Source organism: Onychostruthus taczanowskii, unplaced genomic scaffold (assembly GCF_017590055.1).
Source record: "Onychostruthus taczanowskii isolate IOZ18803 unplaced genomic scaffold, ASM1759005v1 scaffold2, whole genome shotgun sequence".
Lineage (NCBI taxonomy): Eukaryota > Metazoa > Chordata > Aves > Passeriformes > Passeridae > Onychostruthus > Onychostruthus taczanowskii.
Genome location: NW_024499239.1, coordinates 1,346,604 through 1,367,101, shown reverse-complemented (window position 1 = coordinate 1,367,101; position 20,498 = coordinate 1,346,604). Strand labels below are relative to the sequence as shown.

General features: G+C 40.7%; 1 protein-coding gene across 2 annotated transcripts in view; it reads left to right on the top strand.

Moving 5' to 3' along the window:
* Positions 1 to 946: 946 nt before the first annotated feature.
* Positions 947 to 20,498, top strand: part of ZDHHC2 (zinc finger DHHC-type palmitoyltransferase 2) — a 35,599-nt gene continuing 16,047 nt past the window's right edge. Inside the window, exons 1-6 of one of the 2 annotated variants that reach the window (XM_041403022.1) lie at positions 947 to 1,138; positions 11,527 to 11,553; positions 14,612 to 14,706; positions 17,554 to 17,674; positions 18,597 to 18,666; positions 20,245 to 20,277. In XM_041403022.1, the coding sequence (XP_041258956.1) occupies positions 970 to 1,138; positions 11,527 to 11,553; positions 14,612 to 14,706; positions 17,554 to 17,674; positions 18,597 to 18,666; positions 20,245 to 20,277 (515 nt within the window). In that variant the 5' untranslated portion in view covers positions 947 to 969. Of the gene's footprint in view, positions 1,139 to 3,188; positions 3,253 to 11,526; positions 11,554 to 14,611; positions 14,707 to 17,553; positions 17,675 to 18,596; positions 18,667 to 20,244; positions 20,278 to 20,498 lie in introns of those variants that run through there. The other variant, XM_041403023.1, reaches the window with a different exon arrangement.

Genomic DNA, 20,498 nt, shown 5'->3' with positions numbered 1-20,498 from the left:
AGCAACACCTGCCAGTGGTTCTATCTTATTTTCTCCAATATTTTTTCCTCTCTCACAGCCTTTTTTTCAATGGCACTTGTATGCCTTCCAGACAGAGATTACTTATCTTCATGTGTAGTCTCTTGCATGAGATATTAGTGAAGTTTTTTTTCAAAGTCCAAACCCATTTTAATCAACCAGCCACTTCCCACCTACTGCACCGCTGATGCTCCGAGAGATTCCAGCAGACTGCAGCAATACTACAGGCCGTGCTCGACATTACTGGTTTTGCAGTGATAATTCACCAACGATTAGGGTGCACACAACCTAATGCAGGCTGGGTTCGCTGTTATAGTTCACAAGCGTTTCATTACGATGAGTATAAAGTAAAGCCTTTCTGCGAAGAGTGAGTCAGCACAACCTTCCGCCACCTTCCCCTGCACGAACAGCTGCCAAAAGCCACAAGGCAGCCATGCCTGCCCACCGCGGCCGCCCACTGCCTCCTGCCCGCCGAGGCACGGCAGCGCGCAGCACTTGCTCCCTGTACGCGTTACTTGCAAACCAGGCAGCGCTTTTTGTAACCGGGTGTTTTAAAGCGCTAGAAGGGCGCTCTTAAGCGTCGCCATCCCGGTTTCAGAGGGGATGATGAGGGAAGCGGCGTCGAGCACAGGCCGCCGCCCGCCCCGGCGTCCCTGCACGTGGCGGCCGCCCCAGGCCGGAGCCGCGCCCTGCGCCGGGCGGGGCCGCTGCGCCGAACCTGGCGGCCGTGCCCTTGCCCGCGGCCCGGCAGGGATAACCGGACCCCGAGAGGACGCTATGGGCTGCGGGGCGGTTCTTCCCCAGCCGCCCTGCCCTGCCCTGCCCAGCCCGGGGGGAGAGGCGGGCGGCGGGCGGGCGGTGGGAGGAGCGGCCGTGCCGGGAGGGTGGGGCCGGGGCGGGCTCCGGCGGGGAGCGCGGCCGGGGCCCGGGCCCCCGGAGCGAGCGGCCGGGATGCGGTGCGGGAAGATGGCGGCACCGCCGCCGCCGGCAGCCGGGGCGCCGGGCGCTTGGGGCGGCGTGCGGCGGCGCTGCCAGCGGCTGCTCTACTGGGTGCCGGTGCTCTTCATCTCCAGCATCCTCTGCTGGTCCTACTACGCCTATGTCACCCAGCTCTGCCTGCGTGAGTGCCGCCGTGGCGGCGGGGGGCGGGCGGGACGCGGGTGGGCGCCGCCGCCCCGGCCGGGGGAGCGCAGCCGGGCGGGCACGGGCGGCCGCCCCTGTTGTTTGTCGCGCCGGGGCCGCCCCCAGCTGCTGCTGCTGCAGCTGTCGCCGCCCCGCCCGGACCGTGTCCGGGGCTGGGCTGGGCGGACCGGACCGGACCCCCCGCGCCCCGGCCCCCCGGGCGGGCGAGGGACATCCGCGCTGCCCGGTATCCCCCGCGACCGTCGCGCCTGGTTCCCGCTGCCACGCCGGGAGGGAGCCGGGCGCACGGGGCTTTCCGCAGGCGTGAGTTTCCCTCCGTGGAGTGCGCAGAGCGTGGCCGGTCCCAGCCCCGCACACGGGAAGCGGGGCTGGCGGTGCCGCTGGCTGAGCTGAGTTCGCCGTCCCTTCGACACGCACACACATGTACAGAGCCGTATGGGGGCGGACGTGGAAGCAGGAATAGGTAACAGGAAATCCGCGAGTGTCCCTGTGCCACCCTTCCTTCAGTCGTCTAGAAAATGCCCAGCTGTCGCAACTTCTTGATCCCTTCTTTGTCATCGGCAGCCTGCCAGGACAGTGGGAAGTGATCCTGACCGCGCTCCTTGGCGCCTGACCCTTAGCGTCGGGCGGCTCGTTCAGTGCGCACTGGAGGCCGGGTGTGATGTGAGCGTTTGTGTGAATTAGAGCAGCCGAGCCAGAAGGGTTTGTTAAATTACCAGCTCACCAGCCTCCCTTGCTTTGGAAGGATTTTTTTTGATTTTGGTTCTGTTTCAGTGTATCTTGTAGAAAATCATTGAATCTGATTTCTAGAGGCTGATGTGTGGCATACTTATGTTTCAGTAACAATGTCAGCATAATGGCACACGGGAATATAAATTAGATGTACTTAGTTTTCAGCTGTTTGTGTTGAAAATCTCATCAGACTAGTACCTAATTTTTAATTTTATCTTTTTTTAATTGCATACAGAAGACTGATAGGATTTTTGTCCTATGAATGCTTGGCTGAGCAGTTGAGGGATTAAGCAAAAAGTGATTGCCAGGCCTAGCACCTCTGGCTTTTGTATCAAGACTTGCTGTAATTCCTATATTGGAGGTTAGACTTTTTGCATTTTTTTTCTTTGCTAACACCATTCAAACCTGTTCATTTTAAACAACACTTCAATAAAGTTGCTGTGCCCTCATGAGAGGAACAATGAAGCGTCTACCTCCAGCACAAGGAAGCAAATTGTCTGTAGGTTCTGGGAACTGACTGAGTAAGCCTGGAAAGGAGAGCTGTAAGCTGACACGAGGAGGGCAAGGATGTTCCAGGGAAAAGCCACTCTGTAGTTCATGTTCTAATGTATGCAGCCTTGAGGTATGTACAGTAGGCTTGCTGTGGGCGCTACTGCTTCAGTATTCTACTGTAGTTTTTATTTTGCATAACTGTGCAACAGGGGAAGATTGGGTTTTAGCTTAGCTGAAAGTAGGTAGATTTATGGGAGACGACGTGCTTAAAACTTGCTTCAGACTATAAACTCTGGTTCACTGATTCCTGAGAACCCCTCAGAGCAAAAGGCCTGCAATGGGAGGGGGAGGAAGTGAAATCCTGGGGCTCAGCTAAAGCATATTTTAACTGAATTCCTTTCAATGGACAAGAGTGATTTGTTTGTTTGTTTATTTCCCACCCACTCCCACACGTTCCAGTGGGAGCTGGCTCACCAGGTTTTTAATTCAGCATAATAGTCATCCACGATCGCCAGTAATTCCATCTTTTATCTATATATGGATGTTTTCTCTCATTTTTGGCATATTAAAATAAAATAAGCTTATGTTTTGTCTTACTAATGAATATTTAGTGTAAACAACAGAAGGAATAACTAACAACTCTGGGAACGAGAGCCAACGGCAGGAATAGACTGTAAGCATTTCAATGCTTTGAAGCCGGCCTGTCTATTCAGCGCTTCTTTTATTCCTGCAGCTCTGAATGCTAAAGAGGACGTATATAGCTGGGGTTTTTTCTGCAGCTTGCTGTCATTGAGGCTGGCAACATACAGGGAACTGTGTTAACTGTTGTGCAATAGGACCTAGCAAGGACTGCGCTGTTGTAATAATGTAAGTGGTCTCTTTGAGCTTCTAATGATGAGAAAGTGTTTCAAATGTAGTATTTTGAATGGGTTTGTGGGTTTTTTTGTTAGAGTTTATTTGTTGGGGTTGTTTTTTATTTCATCCAAGCATTATAGGAGGGATTTTTTTTCTTTTTTTAAGAAATCTACTAAGCTGATTCCTTATATACCTAAAGCTGAGTAGTTACATTACTGAGTAGCATTTTAGAAACAAAAAGGGGTCTTAGAAAAATGAATCCACTGGTTTTAACACTAGTATTGCCATGTCTAGAGTTCTGTCTCTTTTATGAGTGGATTCAGGTAAGTGCTCATGCAGCTTTAACCTTCAACAAGAAGGAGAAAGGTGTTGAACACTAGCAAACAGTTCTTTCTGCTGGATGTAGAATGAATACTGCAATTAAATGTGTATGAGAGTTGGTCTTAAAACACTCAACTAGAAATTGTTTACCCCTAATCCAATGCAATTATCTTGATTTTGCCAGTACTGTCATCTCACAAGCCCTGTCTAGTAGTAGTACTTCTTTTTTCACCCTGAATAACTTTGTGTTTAAACTTACTGTGTCTTTAATTATTCCTTACCTTAAAAAATTTGGAGTGTGTTTATGAGAGCCTAACGGATACAGATTTGTTGCTCTTTCTCTAAAAAGGATGGGGAAATACAGGCAGTGCACAGTGACTACAGTGAACTTTGGTAGCTCAAGCTACTGAAATTTCAACCTATGATACATGGAACAACAGTAACAGGAAGTGCAAATGAAATGCTTCACCCCAGCACCTCTGTCCATGTTTTTATACTCAGAAAATACACATTGGGTTCACTGTTTATGAAAACCTGAAAATGGAAATTCAGTGTTTATTAAAATCTTTGCATACTTCAAATGCAAACAAAAAAATTATTCTTACATTTCGCTTCTTAGATACATCTCTAATTCATGTTAGTAGAACCATAAGGGACTTGGAGGGGTTATCCATTACATGCTTTAGGTAAGGCAGAACAGTAGTTACTTGCAGTTTCTGACAGCTGTTTGTCAGAAATGTTCTTTAAAAATGCGGATACTGACATCCTTTTGTTTTGTTTTGTTTTCCTACCTGCTCATGATTTGGAGGTGCATGTAACAAGGAAAATGTAAAAAATTCAACACTGTTGTGACAGATGTTTAGCTGATGAAAGGGTTATCCTGTAGATATCCTGTAGCCAGTAGAAAATGGATGTTTTGTTCAGTTTTGATCCATTTTTACATGGCACTGATTTTAATTCACAGGATAATGCTCTTGCTCAGGGAATCCTGTCAGAAAATGCAGCTTGAATTTGTGATTTTGAAGAAGGAAAATAGATTTACTGTGGAACAAATGAGCAATAAGCATTTTGTAACTACTCCAGTGAAGGGAAAGGGAGGAAATATTGCCACCTGGTGAGTGATTTGCCTGTTTTGGAAAAGAATAAATGACTTGAGCATAGCTGAAGAGGGGGTACAACAAGACATTCACAGTACTGACACTAATGCTCATAAGTCACATCATTGTTTTTAGTATAGAATATGTGACTTTTATCTGTCCACAGCTACTTTCAGAATGGAACAGAAAGCATGGAATGACATCCAGCTGCTAAAGATGTTAATGATCATGAAAGATTTTTGCTGGAGGATCAGATTGATTAGTGCTGAATTGAGGTTTTTGACCCTGTGAACCATCAGTGGAATGGAATTATAACAGGATATAAAGCTGCTTAATTCATCACAGTTTAGAGGCAGAATTAATACATGCCCTATGGGCTTGTCACGGTGTCTGCAGAGCATCAGAAGTGGCAGAAAATGAGGAGATGGAAGCTGATAGGGTGGGGAGAAAAAAAAGCTAAAAAGAGAAAAAGAGATAGACCCAGGATTTGGTCAGCTGGATTCGAGCTCTTTGCTCAGTATGTTCTCTAGATTAAAGGATTTATGGTTCTTGCAGCTTATGTCTTGTAACCATTTAGAGCTTCGGTTTGGCTATAGAAATACAAGTACTTTGTAACATTGCAGTTGGCTGTTGTCACATACTGGTTAAATGCCTTGTCTGCGCATTAGCTGCTAAAGTACAAAAGTACTTTGGTCCAAGAAAGTTTACATTTTTATTCCATATTTTGGAAATACTACCCTTCCCCCCCACCCCATCCCACCCTGACATCTGTGGTTACTTTGAGAAAAGTTTCAAAACTGGGGGCTGAAGTAGAATTGGCTTCTGGATTATAGCCAGCAGTGCTCCTGTGCATTTCCCAAATTTCATTTGAATGCTTTCTTGGACTTTTGGAGGCAGCTGCCATTCCACAGCTCCGGAACAGAACTGATGTCTATTTAAGCATGGCTGGTTATCTCTCCATGTAGTGCCCAGTGTATTATCTGTGGGTTTTGTGCCTTGAAATGTAAACCATGGCTTGAAGTTGAAAACATAAGGTTTATGGTGAAGATATAGTTACTGGACAAGACTGTGTTTTTCAGGTGAAGGTTTAACACTGCTTGATACATAACTTTTAAGAGTTGTTCTTGTCAGGGTGCAGTTTTTGTTTACTGAAAAGTGTCTGGCAATACTGGCAACACAAGTGTCTACAGCTTTGGTAGACCTGGACACTTTTCATTCTTCAGTCTGTCTTTGTGACTTGGAAGGTAAATGGGAAGTTTGTTAAGAAGAAAGCTTTAAGTCAGTTCTTAGTCATACCCTATACAAAAGCACTGGTTTTGTGGCCTTACATGCAAAGGTACCAGATAGCAGCTGCTGCTGGACAGGTGGACAGTGGTGCACTTTGATGGGCACGGGGTTAAAATGAATCTTCTGAAACATTTGCAAATACCATCAACTGCAAATGTATGGGTTATTGATGACTACCTATGCCAACCTTAAATATCCTGGAAATATTTCTGTTACTTTTGTCCTGAAACCAAGCACTGGAGGCACCTTGTCTCTCTGAATCAATGCAATTCACTGCTCTGTCTAGCAGAGAGGTAGGTTTTTATTGCAAGCACTGATATTTTTACTAAAGGACTGTTGCAGGCAATGACAGAACACTTGTCAAAACTATAAAATACTTTTATGTGTGCACAGAGCTGAGTAAAACTGCATCTATAGATGAGTGTTTTACAGCTTCAAATATGCTATAAAGATAAAATGTGTACTTAGTTTTTTGAATCAGATCCAAGACTGATTCTTCATAAAAGTTTGAGAGAACCAGCTATTTATAGATGTGGCTGCAGAGTCTCTGCATCAGATATATCTTGTTTTCCCATTCCAGTGATTTAAATATTTTAAAAATGTACATAAAATATGATAGCAAAATTTTGTAAATTAAAAAATTAATTGCTTTCTCCCATTTTTTTTTTTTTTTTTTTTTTACTTATTTTTAAATCTAGCCATTACATTTACAGTTCAGAAACTTTGATGTTGAGTTTAGAAGTCAAGCAAAATTTGACATTACAAAATCAATGCACATTTTGATATGAAATCTATCTTTCAAAATCTTTTGGGGTTTGTACTAGCAATGTGTCTTACCATGTCTCTAGCTATGTGGAGATGGACATCTACCTAGTTATTACATGGTTGAGTGAAAATTAAGATTTCTAGAGAAAATAAGTGGAAATTGAAGAAGTAGGAAATCCACTTGGTCTGACCCAGTGTGCAAGGTGTCTAGTATGTGATTTCTCTTCCTAGCAAACTAGTTAGGTGATGGAGACCATCCTGGACCTTTTTAAGATCTTTTGAAACACGGCATTCTGTCATCTTCGCAGTTGTTCTCTGCAAGTGCAGGCTGCTTAGTGGCATTGGCTATTGAATGTGCTGTTCCTGTTTCTGGCTGCTTGGGGCAAGCAGGGAGCAGTGTTTCTGGCTCAGGAAATTGGCATCTCCATTGGCTGAAATCCTGTGTCTGTCCCAGCCTGGTTCCTAATTCTGATGAGCACCATCTGTGAGCTGCGTAATGAACCAGAGAGGCTCTAATGATGTGATAGTCTGCTGGTACTGAACTGTAAATGGCATCCTGATGCTTTAGCAGTGCAAGGGTGATTCTTAATGAAATTGGCCCCTGCAGTATCTCAGGCAAACAAAGCTGTAACTTTTTAATGATTTCCTGAAGACAGGTCATGTTTTTATAATTATTTCCATCTCTGAGTATACCAGAATGTCATTCCATTTTGGTCTCAAAGGGATTTACCCTGTTTTCTCCCAGAAATTGCTTAGCATTGCCATGTCCTTTGTGTTTATTTTAGTCATCATAGACATAAATGCTTTTTACCCGTATTATTTCTGTGCTGTTTAACTATCAGCAAATGCATTTGCAGCATTTCAGCTGATATTTATTAATGACAGAATGCACAGTCTGGCCTACTTTTCACCACACTGAGTGTAACCCCTTGAAACAGAAATGAGAAAACTGCCTGAAATACTGATACAAATGATTCTACTAAAAAATAAAAAATTTGGTTTAAGTAAACATATCATGTGCTATTCAAAAGGCAGGAAAAGTAGCAAACATTTCTTTGATCAAATCCAAAATTAGAGGATTTTTTCATATTAGAAAATAATTTTGCATGCTCTTAAATAGTAAAAGTGTGATCTTAGGGTAAACATCTTGTAGTTACTCTAAGAGTCTTTGTATCATGGTCATTCAACAAAAAGAGAAAGTTTAAATCTTTAGGAGGAATTTAGGAGAGAGTTTGATTTCCAAGAGCCATTTTTTTCCCTGTTGGTCAGTTCTGCCGCATTGGTGCAAAACAAAAGGTTCTCCCACTCCCTCCCCCAAAAAAGAAAACAGCAACCAAACCAAAAAAAACCCAACCAACCAAAAAAACCCCACACCTTCATTTCCTCTCTGGTGCTGCTGTATTGCAGATGCTTGTCCCTTACTTTCCCACGCACTGTTCCTCCTCCGGGGAGCCTTTGTCAGAGGTGATTTAAAAAGGCATAAGCAGAAGGACTGGTACTTCATTTCATGCAGGTTATTGGATATCTTGCACAGTTCCTTTCTGTCACTATCTGTGGGAATGCTTGTTGGGCAGTGCAGCCAATCTCCTTGTAAACACCAGTTGTAATATGTGTGGAGAAAAGTGATGGTAAGATTGAAGGTACTGGCATCTCTTTTCAGCCTTGTTCCTTGTCTGGTCTCTTACAGTGGTTGCAGCTCAGGAGTGTATGAAATAACTTTGGATTTATACTCAGTGGTAAAAGAAGTTTAAATGACAAGATACATATATTAAAAATAAACCAAAACCCAAAAACATGTTCTCACCCTCCTGGGGTTAACTGGACATCTTGGCACTTGTGTTTTAGCCTTCCTGGTCCTGACTGTCAGGAGCATTTGGGTTCCAAGCTAGATACTGCAACTGCAGAAGCTGAGAAGACAGTCCTCTGTGCAGGTGTGGACTCTGAGGAGTGCATTTCCTTCTGGAGGTGGACAGAAATTTTAAAAAGCTTTAGGTTTGCTGTCTGGTAGAAATTACTAAATTTGGATTTGTCTGTCCTTTACTTAGAGGCATTGTGGAAAATTTAGATATCTCAGACACATTAGTAAATACATTTATCCAAAGATATGGGGTAGAAAAAAGATTACAATTGCTTTCACAGCAGTGTTCTGTGGCATTCCCTTGTAAGGAGAGAAAAATACCACAAATTACTGTGAAGGTTGGTTAAACAGATTTTGTTTTGAAACTGGTGATTCTGCAAAGTGTGCTTGGCTGTGACTTTTTAATTAGCAGAGAGTAGTTACTCCAAGAAGACTGGCAAAATTTCTGCATACTTTGCTGACCGTTCCAAGTGGAGAAAGAAAATCAGAATTTGAATAGCGGCTAATTTGTCTTAATTTGAGAACTCCATCACTTTTAAATTGCATGTCAGCTCTGAAGATGTCTTTTGTTTTGTAAACAGTAATCTGGTGGATGACTGTTTTCTTACAATGGTACGATTCTTTTGCGTTATTGTAGGGGAGCATGTCTGCGTCTCAGAGTCAAAGGTATATATACATGTTCCTTCAGCTCTTCTCTAGCAGTGGTCTAGGTGGATACTCAGCTTATCCAATTCTAAAGAGTTCAGAAAACTGAGGGCAGAATATAGTTTACTTTATAGTGGGTTATGCAACTTCTGTGGTTTCTTTCTGATTTTTTGAGGAGCTTTATAAGCATGGTTGCTTACTGCTTTCCCTCAGGTAAGGTTGGTACTTGTTTTGCTGGATCTATAGTCAAATCTCCATTTTAATAGACCTATTTTATAATTGCAGAATTGTGAAATAATTAATTTTTGAGAGGACCTCAGCTCATCTAGTCCAACCTCTTGATGAAATCAGGGCTAGGTGTGAGGTCACACCACGTTCTTCAGGGTTTTATTGGCTTGAGTCTTCAAAAACTTCACTGGTGGAGGCTGTGCAACATATATGGACAGCTTCCTCTGCTGGTGAATGGTTCTCATGGTGGGAATGTTTTTCCTTCTATCAAATCTGATCCTTTAATTTCAGCTTACAATTACTGGGTCTTGTCTCTGTGCCAGTATGAAGAGCCCAGCTCCACAGTGCCTCCCTGGAGGTCCTTGGAGGCCCTCCCAAAACCGTGTCTTCTCCAGGGCTGACAAGCCCTGGCTGTGCAGCCTCACTTTAGAGGATGAGTCCCTGTCACCTTCTCCTGGACGTGTCTCCTTGTTGTGTTGGGGGGCCCAAATCCCCGCAGTGTCCTGGTGTGGTCTGACGAATGCTGCGCAGAGGGGGATAAACCCTTCCCCTGGCTGACCAGCCGTGCCCCTGCTGAGGGAGCCCATGTGGCTGGTGGCCCTTTCTGCTGCCCACCAGCAACTCCATGGCTTCTTCCAGAGTGCTGCTCCAGCCCAGCAGTCCCCAGGCTGTGTTGTTGCAGGGGGTTGCTTCTTTATAGATGCAGGACCTTGCCCTCATTAATTCCATAAGGGCCCCACTGGTTCATTCCCCCAGCCTGTCATGGTCCCTCTGAATGGAAGTCCTGCACGTACCCGCTGCTGTCCCCAGGGTGGTGTCATCTGCAAACTTGTAAGTGTTCACTCTTCCAGAGCATTAGTTAAGGTGTTGAGCAGCACTGGGGCCATGGCCCACCCTTGCAATGTGCAGGATGTATTTAAATGCTGGCTTTAACTCAATCACCAAGCCTGTGTTTAATCCATCAGTCAGAGGGCATGGCTTTTTGGCTTTTCCGTGGGAGTTGCCTTGTGCCTGCTGCTTGAAGACCAGCCTGGTGCAATCATTTTTATTAGGAAAACAAGAGTGGATGAGAGCTTTGTATATCTGCTGTCCTGTTATAGGCACCAGTGTATGCCAGCTTGTAGACTGCTTAACTGGGATGGATAAATGTGTGGTGGAGTGGTTTGGGTAAAAAGAGGTTTTGATCTCTCTGAGATACCTGTTGTGGGATGGCTACTTTTAAATAATGTGACCAAGACAGGAAAATGAAGTTACTGATATGTGATATCTGTGTGCTCCCTTCTACGCCTGTCGCCCTGGTTTTTTGAGTTTTTCTAAGCCTTCTGATGTTTACGTTCTTGTAACAAACTTTTTCACGGACTTTATGTTAATAATTAATTGGTTTGCATTCTTTTATGGAGGAGGAGAAACTTGATGGACTGTTGGTTTGTCCAGTGTCATTGGAGAGGTGGCACTTTCACCCTCCAATCCACTGTCACTTTTAGAAATCTGTAAATGCTGGAGTCAGAATTAAACTTCCCTCTTTTTTACCTTGGAAAATCTAGTGTCTGCATCTTTCTGTTTCATGTCCTAAAGTGACATATGCCTGACACACTTGCCCTTTCTCACTCTCTTACTGTCTTGTAATCCGTGGGCAATTCCTTAAAGGAAATGCAACTTTTGTTTACTTTCAGTTTTTATGCTATGAAGATCTAAGGTATCACCAAATATTGGTGTCAAAACCAGTTCTGGAGTCTGGTACCTCCACTTCAAGAACAGAACATAAAGAGTGAAACCTGTGCAACTACAGTTGGAAGAAATAACTGCTCTTCAGAGATGGCTTTTCTTGGATTAAACTTTTGCAGCTTCAGATAGTTATCAGGAAATGAGCCTGGGAAGAGGAGCCAAAAAACCTTATAAGCAATTGATATTGTGTACTTATTCTTGTGATGAATGTACACAGCATGGAAGCTTCATAGTGTGCGATCTTAAACGTGTATTGTTTGATGATTACTCTTCCATCTTTGAAAAAAAAAGTTTAAATATTGAGTTACATCATTTTCTATTTAAACAAATTTTTTTTATTTCCTTTTTTCTTTTTTTCAGTGACAATGACAAATATCGGAGAAAAAGGTAAGATTTTTATTAGCTGTTTATTGGTGTAATTCATATATCAGAGTAGAACAGTAGTTGACTAGTAGAATTGAGAAACAGACTAACTTAAAAAAGTAGATCTGTACTTTTTTTGTTTCTCAGCACCTTTTAATGTCTTGTTGTTCCTGACTATTGCCGTAACCATTGAAAACAGAGAAGAGAAAAATCAGAACTTCTTTACTCTTCTCACTGGTTGTCTGATACGTCAACTAAAACAATCCTTACATTCTGGTTTTTGAAGATTTATTCATAATATGGAAAGCTCATGTAAAAGCAGGATTTCCAGAAATGAGCAGTGTATTTGTGGAGTTGCAACATACTTAAACGGGAGCTGATTTTTTTCTGCATTTTCTTAACATTTTGAAAGAAATAGAATCCTTCAGATATGTAGCCTTCTCAGAATATAATAAAACTGCCTAGTTAGCAGTCACTACAGTTCCTTCCCTGAGGCTGTAGCATGTTTAAATTGTTTTTTCCAGATGCTATTTTAATGCTACAGCACAACATGGAAGTGTAAAGTGTAGGGCTGCAGAGCTTTTGGAAGAAGAGCTTTTTATGTTTGTATAATTCCAGCAGATTTTATTAAGTCATTGGCAACTCCCTTGCTTAGAAAACATGTTTGTCAATTAAGAAACATTTGCTTGAAAAACTTTTTTTTCAGTTGAGATCAGTTCAGTGATTTCATTCCCTATATGTGTGTAGAAGTGTTATCTTCTACTAGTTATTAATAATGTTATTCAAAGGGCAGGCTTTGAATTGCAGTTTCTTTCTGCTCCGTACTCGGTGGGAGGGGATAAAAGTGAGTTGATGGGCATTGCTCACAAAACACATTAAAATGATCAGCAAAATGCCTTGGGGAACATTAAATTTCCTTCTTTTCACTCAAGATCTTGGGCTTCCACCAGTCAGAGGAAACTTATCCTGGCTATACTTCTGCTCTAAGATTTTTCAGGAGTGAAAACTGGGCAAATGGGGCTCAGCTGTACTGCATGTTGCCTCCAATTTCCAGGCAACTCTAGCTGTGCTAGCTAGCTGTAAATTATTTGCCTTCAAGCAAGGGATGCTCCATTTGGGTTGGGATTTGTTTTGTTTGGTTGAGTTGAGGTTTTTTTGGTTGGTTGGTGTATTGGTTTTGGATTTTTTTCAAGAAAGCGTGTAAAATATATAAAGGTTTCTGCCAGGGAGGAGCAGACAGCTCTTCTTTACCTGCTCAAGTGATATGAAGTTCTTGGGCTCTCAGCAGCCACGGGCCTGGTGGAGCAGCTGGGTAGCCTGGGGTCTCCATCACAGTGCAGGGTGATAACCTGGGAGGAGTGACCAGTTGGGACGGGGGCCAGGCTGGGGAGCGGAGGTTCAAGGTCAAACAAGATGAGCTCAAGTCTTCTTCAGACTTCAAAGGGAAAACCTTGGATTTTGTCTTTAGGCATTAGGTGCCTTTTTTTGGTTGGTTTTTTTTTTTTTTTTTTAAATATGTGAACAATTTTCTTGTCAGTCAGTTACTGAGGAGTTTTTTTACAACAATAAAATGCTTAATGCAGATCAGTAAATGCATCATGTACAGAACTGAGGCAACTTGTCCTACTTTGCTCTCACTATATGCCATGAATATACTGTTGCTTAAAAAAATACTGATTTTGTTTGAGTAAATCGGGTTTATTTTAGAGTTGATAGAAGTGTTCTGATAAAAGTGGGGACTGTTCCTGTCCAGATGCTTATGCAATAACAAGATGGTCCTTTAGTGAGCAAAAGCATATTGTGCTTTGTGCCGAGTCCAGTTCTATCACTTATTTATGCTGATAAGATTTTTCTTTCAGTTTATAGACATGGCATATGACTTTTTGCCCCTATCATCCCAAAAGCTTTGTACAGAGTCGCTCCTCAGATTCTGTTAGCTTTTGTTTACTATTTTTAACAGCTTAGTGAATAAGAGTAAATATTTGCAATGTTCCTGCTATTTCAATAAACAAACTTCAACATGAAAAATATTTATTCAGTGTTACTTTTAAGGCAAAGTTGCAAAAAGTAAGAGCATACCAGACAACTGTTAATGCATTTATATGCACCATCATGCATGTGTTATAAAGAATTCTCTAGCCCTGAATAATATGGCATATAAAAAGACTCCATGCGCTGACCATACAAGGGCTGTACTTCAGATCCTGGAGTGAAAGTGCACAGGTTTCCCATTGTGATGTTTTTTGAGGATATGAATTTGTGGAAGAATACTCTTTTCTTGTCATTAGAGTAAGTTAAGCAGGGGATATGAATTTACAATTTGCTATTTACTGTAGTGAATTGCTTACTAGGGTGAGAGCTTTTAAGTGGGAATACCCATCAATCTATGGCAGACTCTTTGGGAAAGTCACTGTTACCTCCTGTATTCTGGTTAAAAAACTCAGCATGGTAAATGTTAATTCTCATCTATTAAAAAAATAAGAATAAATGCTGACTGGCTGTGAAGAATATTAAGTAGTGAATGAACGCTTGAATTTAAAGGACCTGTAGGTTTTAAAAACCACCCAACTGTCATTCCTCCTAAAATCTAGGAAAACAAATTAACTGGATATGGTTACTGCTCAGGTATCATATGCATATTCACCCCTAGACTTCCCTCACACTTGTCGTTGTCCCCTTATGTCCTTTGGGGGGTTGGGGCTTTGCTGGGGGGAGGCAGAGTGGGGGTTTGCATGGCTAGCAGTCTCCCTACAAAATCTATAAAGCCAAAAGCCAGAGATGCATCAGTTAATTACAAATGTGTAAGGGAGACTGCTTGCTAATTAATGACGGGCTTTAATAATGGCTATTAACCATTTTCCTCATACTTCTGTAATCTATGTAGACTGTATCATGACCTTCCCTACGCAGTTCGCATTTGTCTTATGTAGAGTTGCAGTGCAGTATTTTTGTGGCAAAGCTTTTCCAGAGCCTCTGTATTTACATCTGTTACAGAACTATCTGTGATGCCTACAGGCACTATTTGTAAGTACTACAGTATCACTGGTCTGTTTGTATTAATTCTGTTCCCTTCTGATTTTAGTTGTGTGCCTGGTTGCTTACCACATATTTTTCATGCTGTTCGTCTGGTCATATTGGAAAACAATCTTTACGCTACCAATGAATCCTTCAAAAGAAGTAAGATAACTTTTGTTTATGAAATAGCCTAGCCAAATGTCTGATTTTGTAGTGTTTGAACAACTTGGTCTCTGATCTCATGCGGTTTTACATTCTGTAGGAAAACACAAATGGCAGTTACAGCTTCTTAATAGAAGTCAGATTGCAATCAGTGAAGTGACCAAGACCAAAGAAAAGTAATAATTTCTCTAATTTTTTAATAGGTATTTTAAAAAGAGATATTTATGGTAGAAGAAAAAATCCTGTCCACTTGAAAAATATGAGTTATTTGAACTAGCAGCCTGAATCTTTGCCTTGGGAATATCAGACTTTTACATGGGCAGAAATTTATTTCCCGGTATTTAAGACTTATATTTCTTGTCGGCATCTGTCTGCTGTCCTCTGAACTAAAACTTCTTCCCCATCTGTTTTGGTCTGAAGGAGCTTTTGGATTGTGGTGGGAGTGCACATTAGTTAGCTGATGGTGGGAAGCCACAGCTGGCTGAGCAGGAGGGGAGCTAGTAAAGAACAGCCAGATGAAAAAAGAGATATGGGGAGGTTCTTCATCAGTGGCCCCAGTGGAAGTTCTGCCCATGCAGCTTTATATAGCTAGCACAACTTTTTGTCCCCTGTCTTTGTACAGAAACCCCTGAGTCCGCAGTAGGTGCTTTGTTACACAGCCTCTGAGGTCAGGAGGAATCATGCTATGGCTGCCCTGTAGTTGGAAATACCCACAAAGCAAACACTTACTTTGACATGGACTCAGCTCTAGCTGCTCTATGCAGTGGGTCAACCTACAATGAATAGCTTGTGATTTCTATTGTCTGTTGTGTGGAGGTTCCTTTCCAAACAGTTTTCATTCAGTACTAGGATATGTAATTGGGAAAGCAAGTAGATAATTCAAACTAATTGCCATCTTTACTGAGGTTCACACTGCAGTCTTTACTGCAGCCTGGGTGGGTAGGAGCAAAATAAATTAAAATTTGGAAATTACATAGGAAAACGTGTGCATGTATATGGTGACTGTACTGATAATTAGAAGGGTTTTCAAATCATTGGGCTGATGCCATGAAAGCATTTGGACAAATTCTGCTGATTGTAGTACAATTCCAAATCCATCATAAAATGTTACTGGAGAATTTCAAATGGGGTAGAAAAGCATTGTAGTTGAGTAACAGAAAGCAATGTGTGGTGTTCCTATATTCTTTGAATTTACACAGTGTTGCTGGCAGTAAGTGGCATCCTTGTTGTTCCACATCTTTTTCCTATTCTTCTAGAGTAGTATTGTAAAAATTTAATTAGGGTATTTTGTAATGTTACATTACTGATTGGCTTCTATTTTATAGGATGAAGTCTGCAAATAGAAAAAGATGTATTTTCAAGTGAACTGAGCTAGCAAATACTCATTTGAAGACTGAAAAACAAGCTTTTGCATTTTGTTTTCATGAATACTGCAGCTGGTGCAAACCACACAGCTTTCTTTTAAGCTTATTTCAAACTTTCACATGTAAAGTAGGTTTTGTTGGATTTTGCTGTAGTGTGTGCCACTCTTTACTTGTGGATACCAGCTTTATACAAGCACTGCATGAAGATGGGAGTGAAAATGGGTACCCAGGCACAAAGGTTTTAGATGGAGGACTACTCTGAGGAGCAGTAAAAAACAGATGGAACACTAGCTCTGTTTACATCAAATAAGCATTTGAAAAAAAGTATTCTAAACTAAGTTTCTGTAGTGAGAAATCTTATGTATCCCAGTATAAATAAAATCAGATGTTGGTAAGAATGTTCTTGCAGGGGAAAAATTATTGACCTGAGAAACTCAAGTTAAACAGTGAATATCCAACTTCAGCTGGAAGTCTGTGGGCTTTGTCAGGAAGGGTAGAGTGGTGCCTTCTCTGTGAAAGTGAGAATAGGCTCCTAACTGCATGTTTCTGCCTGCTTTCTTATTTTTGCATGCATCACTTTTTTTAAGGAAATAAAAATCAATATTATTGTAATGACTAGCTTTCCTGTAAACATAAATGCTGTGCAGAGGGCTTCTGTTTCTGGCACAAGATAGAGACAGCTCTTCCTGCCAAATGTGGACTTATTTTCAAAGGTGATTTTCTATCCTCTTTCTCTGATAAAGATACCAAAGACTTCTGCCTGTTTCTAGAAGCTACAGTGACAAAGCTGGCTATGTTGCTGAGTTGCAGAGGACTTTGGAGTTTAAGAAATTTGTAGTATTTAATGTATACTAAGCATCTCTTTCAGTAATTTTTACCTTTTCAGCACCTGCTAGAGCCATGTTTGTTATTGTTTTGGGCAGTGACAGAAGCTGCCATTTTATTCAGGAAGATATTCAAGATACAGTTATTTTACCATACAAGACCCATCTCTTCCTTTTCTCAGCCAGTCTCTAAAGTAAAAACACATGCTAACACCTGCATGAAGAGAATAGCAATGACAAAGAATAAAAGGGAAACAAAGCTGTCTTTTCTGCTGTTACTAGTTGTGTATTTTCCTTCAGTTAAACACTGACATCCCTAGATTATATTCACTAGTTAATATTTGGCATTACAGAAGTAAATTGACTGACCTTTTAGAGGAATGATAAGCTCTTGATCTTTCTCTTGAAGAATGTCGCTTAATACTTCTGGAAGCATTCAGCATGGCATCAATACCAAATCAGAAGTGTTTTTAATTTTGTCTTCAACTGCCATAAAATGAATTAGCTGTTGTGGGAACACCAGGTTATTTGCTGTAATACCCTGTACATGTTGCTAATCCATCTTTATATAATGAATATTTATTCCTCTTTACACATCTACAGTTACATATTTAACTTGGAATTTGCTAATATTTCTTTGATTTTAAAAATTATTCCAGTTTCATCTATCATATTCAGACAAGGAGTCCCTAGAGAGGGAGCCTAGAGGTGAATCCCAGCAAGAAGTCTTAAGACGAGCAGCCAAGGATCTTCCTATCTATACACGGACAATGTCTGGAGGTAAATAGGTGTTCAGGAGACTAACAAAGGCAGGTGTCTTGATGTACTACTTTAATTTAAAAAGAGTTTTCAAGGGTTTGGATTGAAGGGAAGAAGTGTTTTCCACATTTCATAAAATAACAGAGTGGTTCCAGAACTTTAATTTAGCTTTGTGCAGCGACATTTATTCAGTGACATTATAAAGATTGTTGGGAACTAAATCGCAGCATACATTTTAGGATTTTAAAGTGGATTGACAATGCCTTGCTTTTGTTCAGAAATTGATATTAACAAATAGCTTGTGCTACTAACAGGCTGGAGAAGAGGATGTAGCATTCATTAACTGTGTAAATTTTTTTTATCATAGGTTAAAAAAATAATAAAAACAGAATCACTGTCTGCACGTCATATATAGCTAGACAGATCACAGTAAGAAACTGTTACTGTTTTACTTGTTGGTCATTCAGTTGCAAGAACAAAAGATCTTCCAAACTAAGAGTGAATCTAACCCTACTCACATTGTCAGTTTTTGAATGCTGGCTAGCTAAGCAAATCCAAGAGATAATCTCACATAATAAATTGAAGCTGTTAGAATAATAGCTTAAAATAGCTATATTGTTGAACAGTCTTTTAACGTTTTTCCTGTCTAGTGAGGGTTTTGTTGGTTGGTTGTTTTGCAGAGCTATAAGGCTTGGGAGCAAAAAAAAAGAAAAAAAAAACTAGCATGATTAGCAGAGATGGCAAAAAGGGAGCTTTTTGGGTTCAGTGTGATAGATTCAGCATTGCAAGAATGCTTTGGTATTTTCAGCTGCTTCTGATCATGCTGAAAGGCTTTCCTGGGGCTTCTTCTGGGCTGGCTGATAGTATTTACTTTTGCACAGAATTCATAAATCTAAATGTCTAAGTGTACATTGAAGTCTAATCTTGGAACTTTCTTCTTTAGCAATCAGATACTGTGACAGATGCCATCTTGTAAAACCAGATCGCTGCCATCACTGTTCAGTATGCGACAAGTAAGAATATCCTTAAATAAGTGATTTTCTGAATTAATCAATTTTTCTTTCTTAGCACAGAAGCTTTTATTTTTTATTAGTAGATTTTTCAGGCTTAATATTTTGGCAGATACACTTTCCCCCTCCTTAGATTTTTTTTTTTTTTTTAGATTTAGTTTTCATTTACGTATTTTTAAGGAAGTCTGTAGCTTAGTCTAATTCATTTCATGGCTCCCTCGATGCCAGCATGGATTACATGGTCTTATATATTCTTTACATAATGGTTAAAAATTATAAATATTAATAAAGAATTTTCCTTAAGAATGTAACCAAAAATAGATTATTTTAAAAATGTGCTTCTTTTGTTAGAATCTGAATAAGCATCACTACCCATCTCAATCTAATCATGATGTCACTTACATCTGAGGTAATACACTTAATATCCTATTTTTTACTGGATAACTTGCAGGTTACTTTTGTTTAAAGAAAGAAACAGCCAAGCATTTTCCCACTTCTAACCAAAGCCATAAAATTAAATTCTTATTTGTCTCGCACAAAAGGAAGTTCATATCCATACTTTCCAGAAGTCTGATTGCTTTCTAATTTAATCTTTCTTTTGGCTGTTCTCTCTGACCCTTCTGCAGTGAGCTTGGATGTCTCTGTGTTTCTTCACTCTGGCCCCCAGTGCTTTGTATTTTTAACTTTGAGGGAATACATTTCTTCCAAGGGAGGTTTATTCTTAGCCTTAAGGCTGTTCCAAATACTCTTCAGTTGATCAAAGACTACAACAGGATTGTGAGGTGGAGAAGACACTGCTTTGTCCAGGAAAGCAGCAGAGGCACTGAAAGAGAGGCAGAGTTGAGGCAGGAGGAGCATCTTGGTTGTGTTCTATGGAATGGTGGTTGCAGTGTAAAATAGGAGCATAGTCATGTGTGTTTCTAGTGAAGGAAAAAGGTGACTTGTTATCCACAAAATGTGAGTGAAATTTGCAGAATGCAATTAATTAACATATTTTGTAGAATACCTTTATTTTATCCTTATCAAAATTTGTTCATTTCAATCATATCTGATTTTCTTGTGAACATTTTATTGAGAGTGATTAATTGCAAAAGTGTTTGGGATTTTTTGTACAAGGTAATCTCTTAAAAACCTTTTCTGTTTGCATAAAAGATGTATATATTCTATAAAAACAGACCATATTCTTGGAAATACATTTAGCTGTATCACTACATAATAATTGAATTAGCCCAGTTTCTAAGGGTCTACCAGTAGAAAAACAGTAGTTGAAAATCCTGTTTGGATTGAGGACCAAATGCTAAAGTTGACCAAATTCTATAGATTGCATTTTCTTAAATCATAAGTTCTTGACATCAAATGTTTCCAGTTTGGCTTATCTGCCATTTCTCCTGTTCCCTTGTAGGTAAACTGTATTATGTGACTTTAAACAGATATACTTATTAAACAGATGATATAACATATAGTAAATATGGATAATACTTAATCTGTATGTAAATAATTTAAATCTTGCATGTAACTTGCTTCTGACGTTTTTTTTTTTCTTTTGGCGATGCTTGGAATTTTGCTGGGGCTTTTTAAAAGATGCATTTTGAAAATGGATCATCACTGCCCTTGGTGAGTGTCCTATTGGTTTTCTTTTCTTATGTTCTGATGTGGTAAAATAGACTTTTGTGGGGCCTGCCATGATGATGATGCTTCAGCATTCCTAGAGTTGGATGTATACGTGAGGTTACAGACCTGTTGCAGACCTGTTGGAGTTATTTACTGAGTGTCTTCTTTTCCTAGTTGTGACATACAGAAAGAAGTTCAAATATAATTTTTCTTGGACCTTTAAG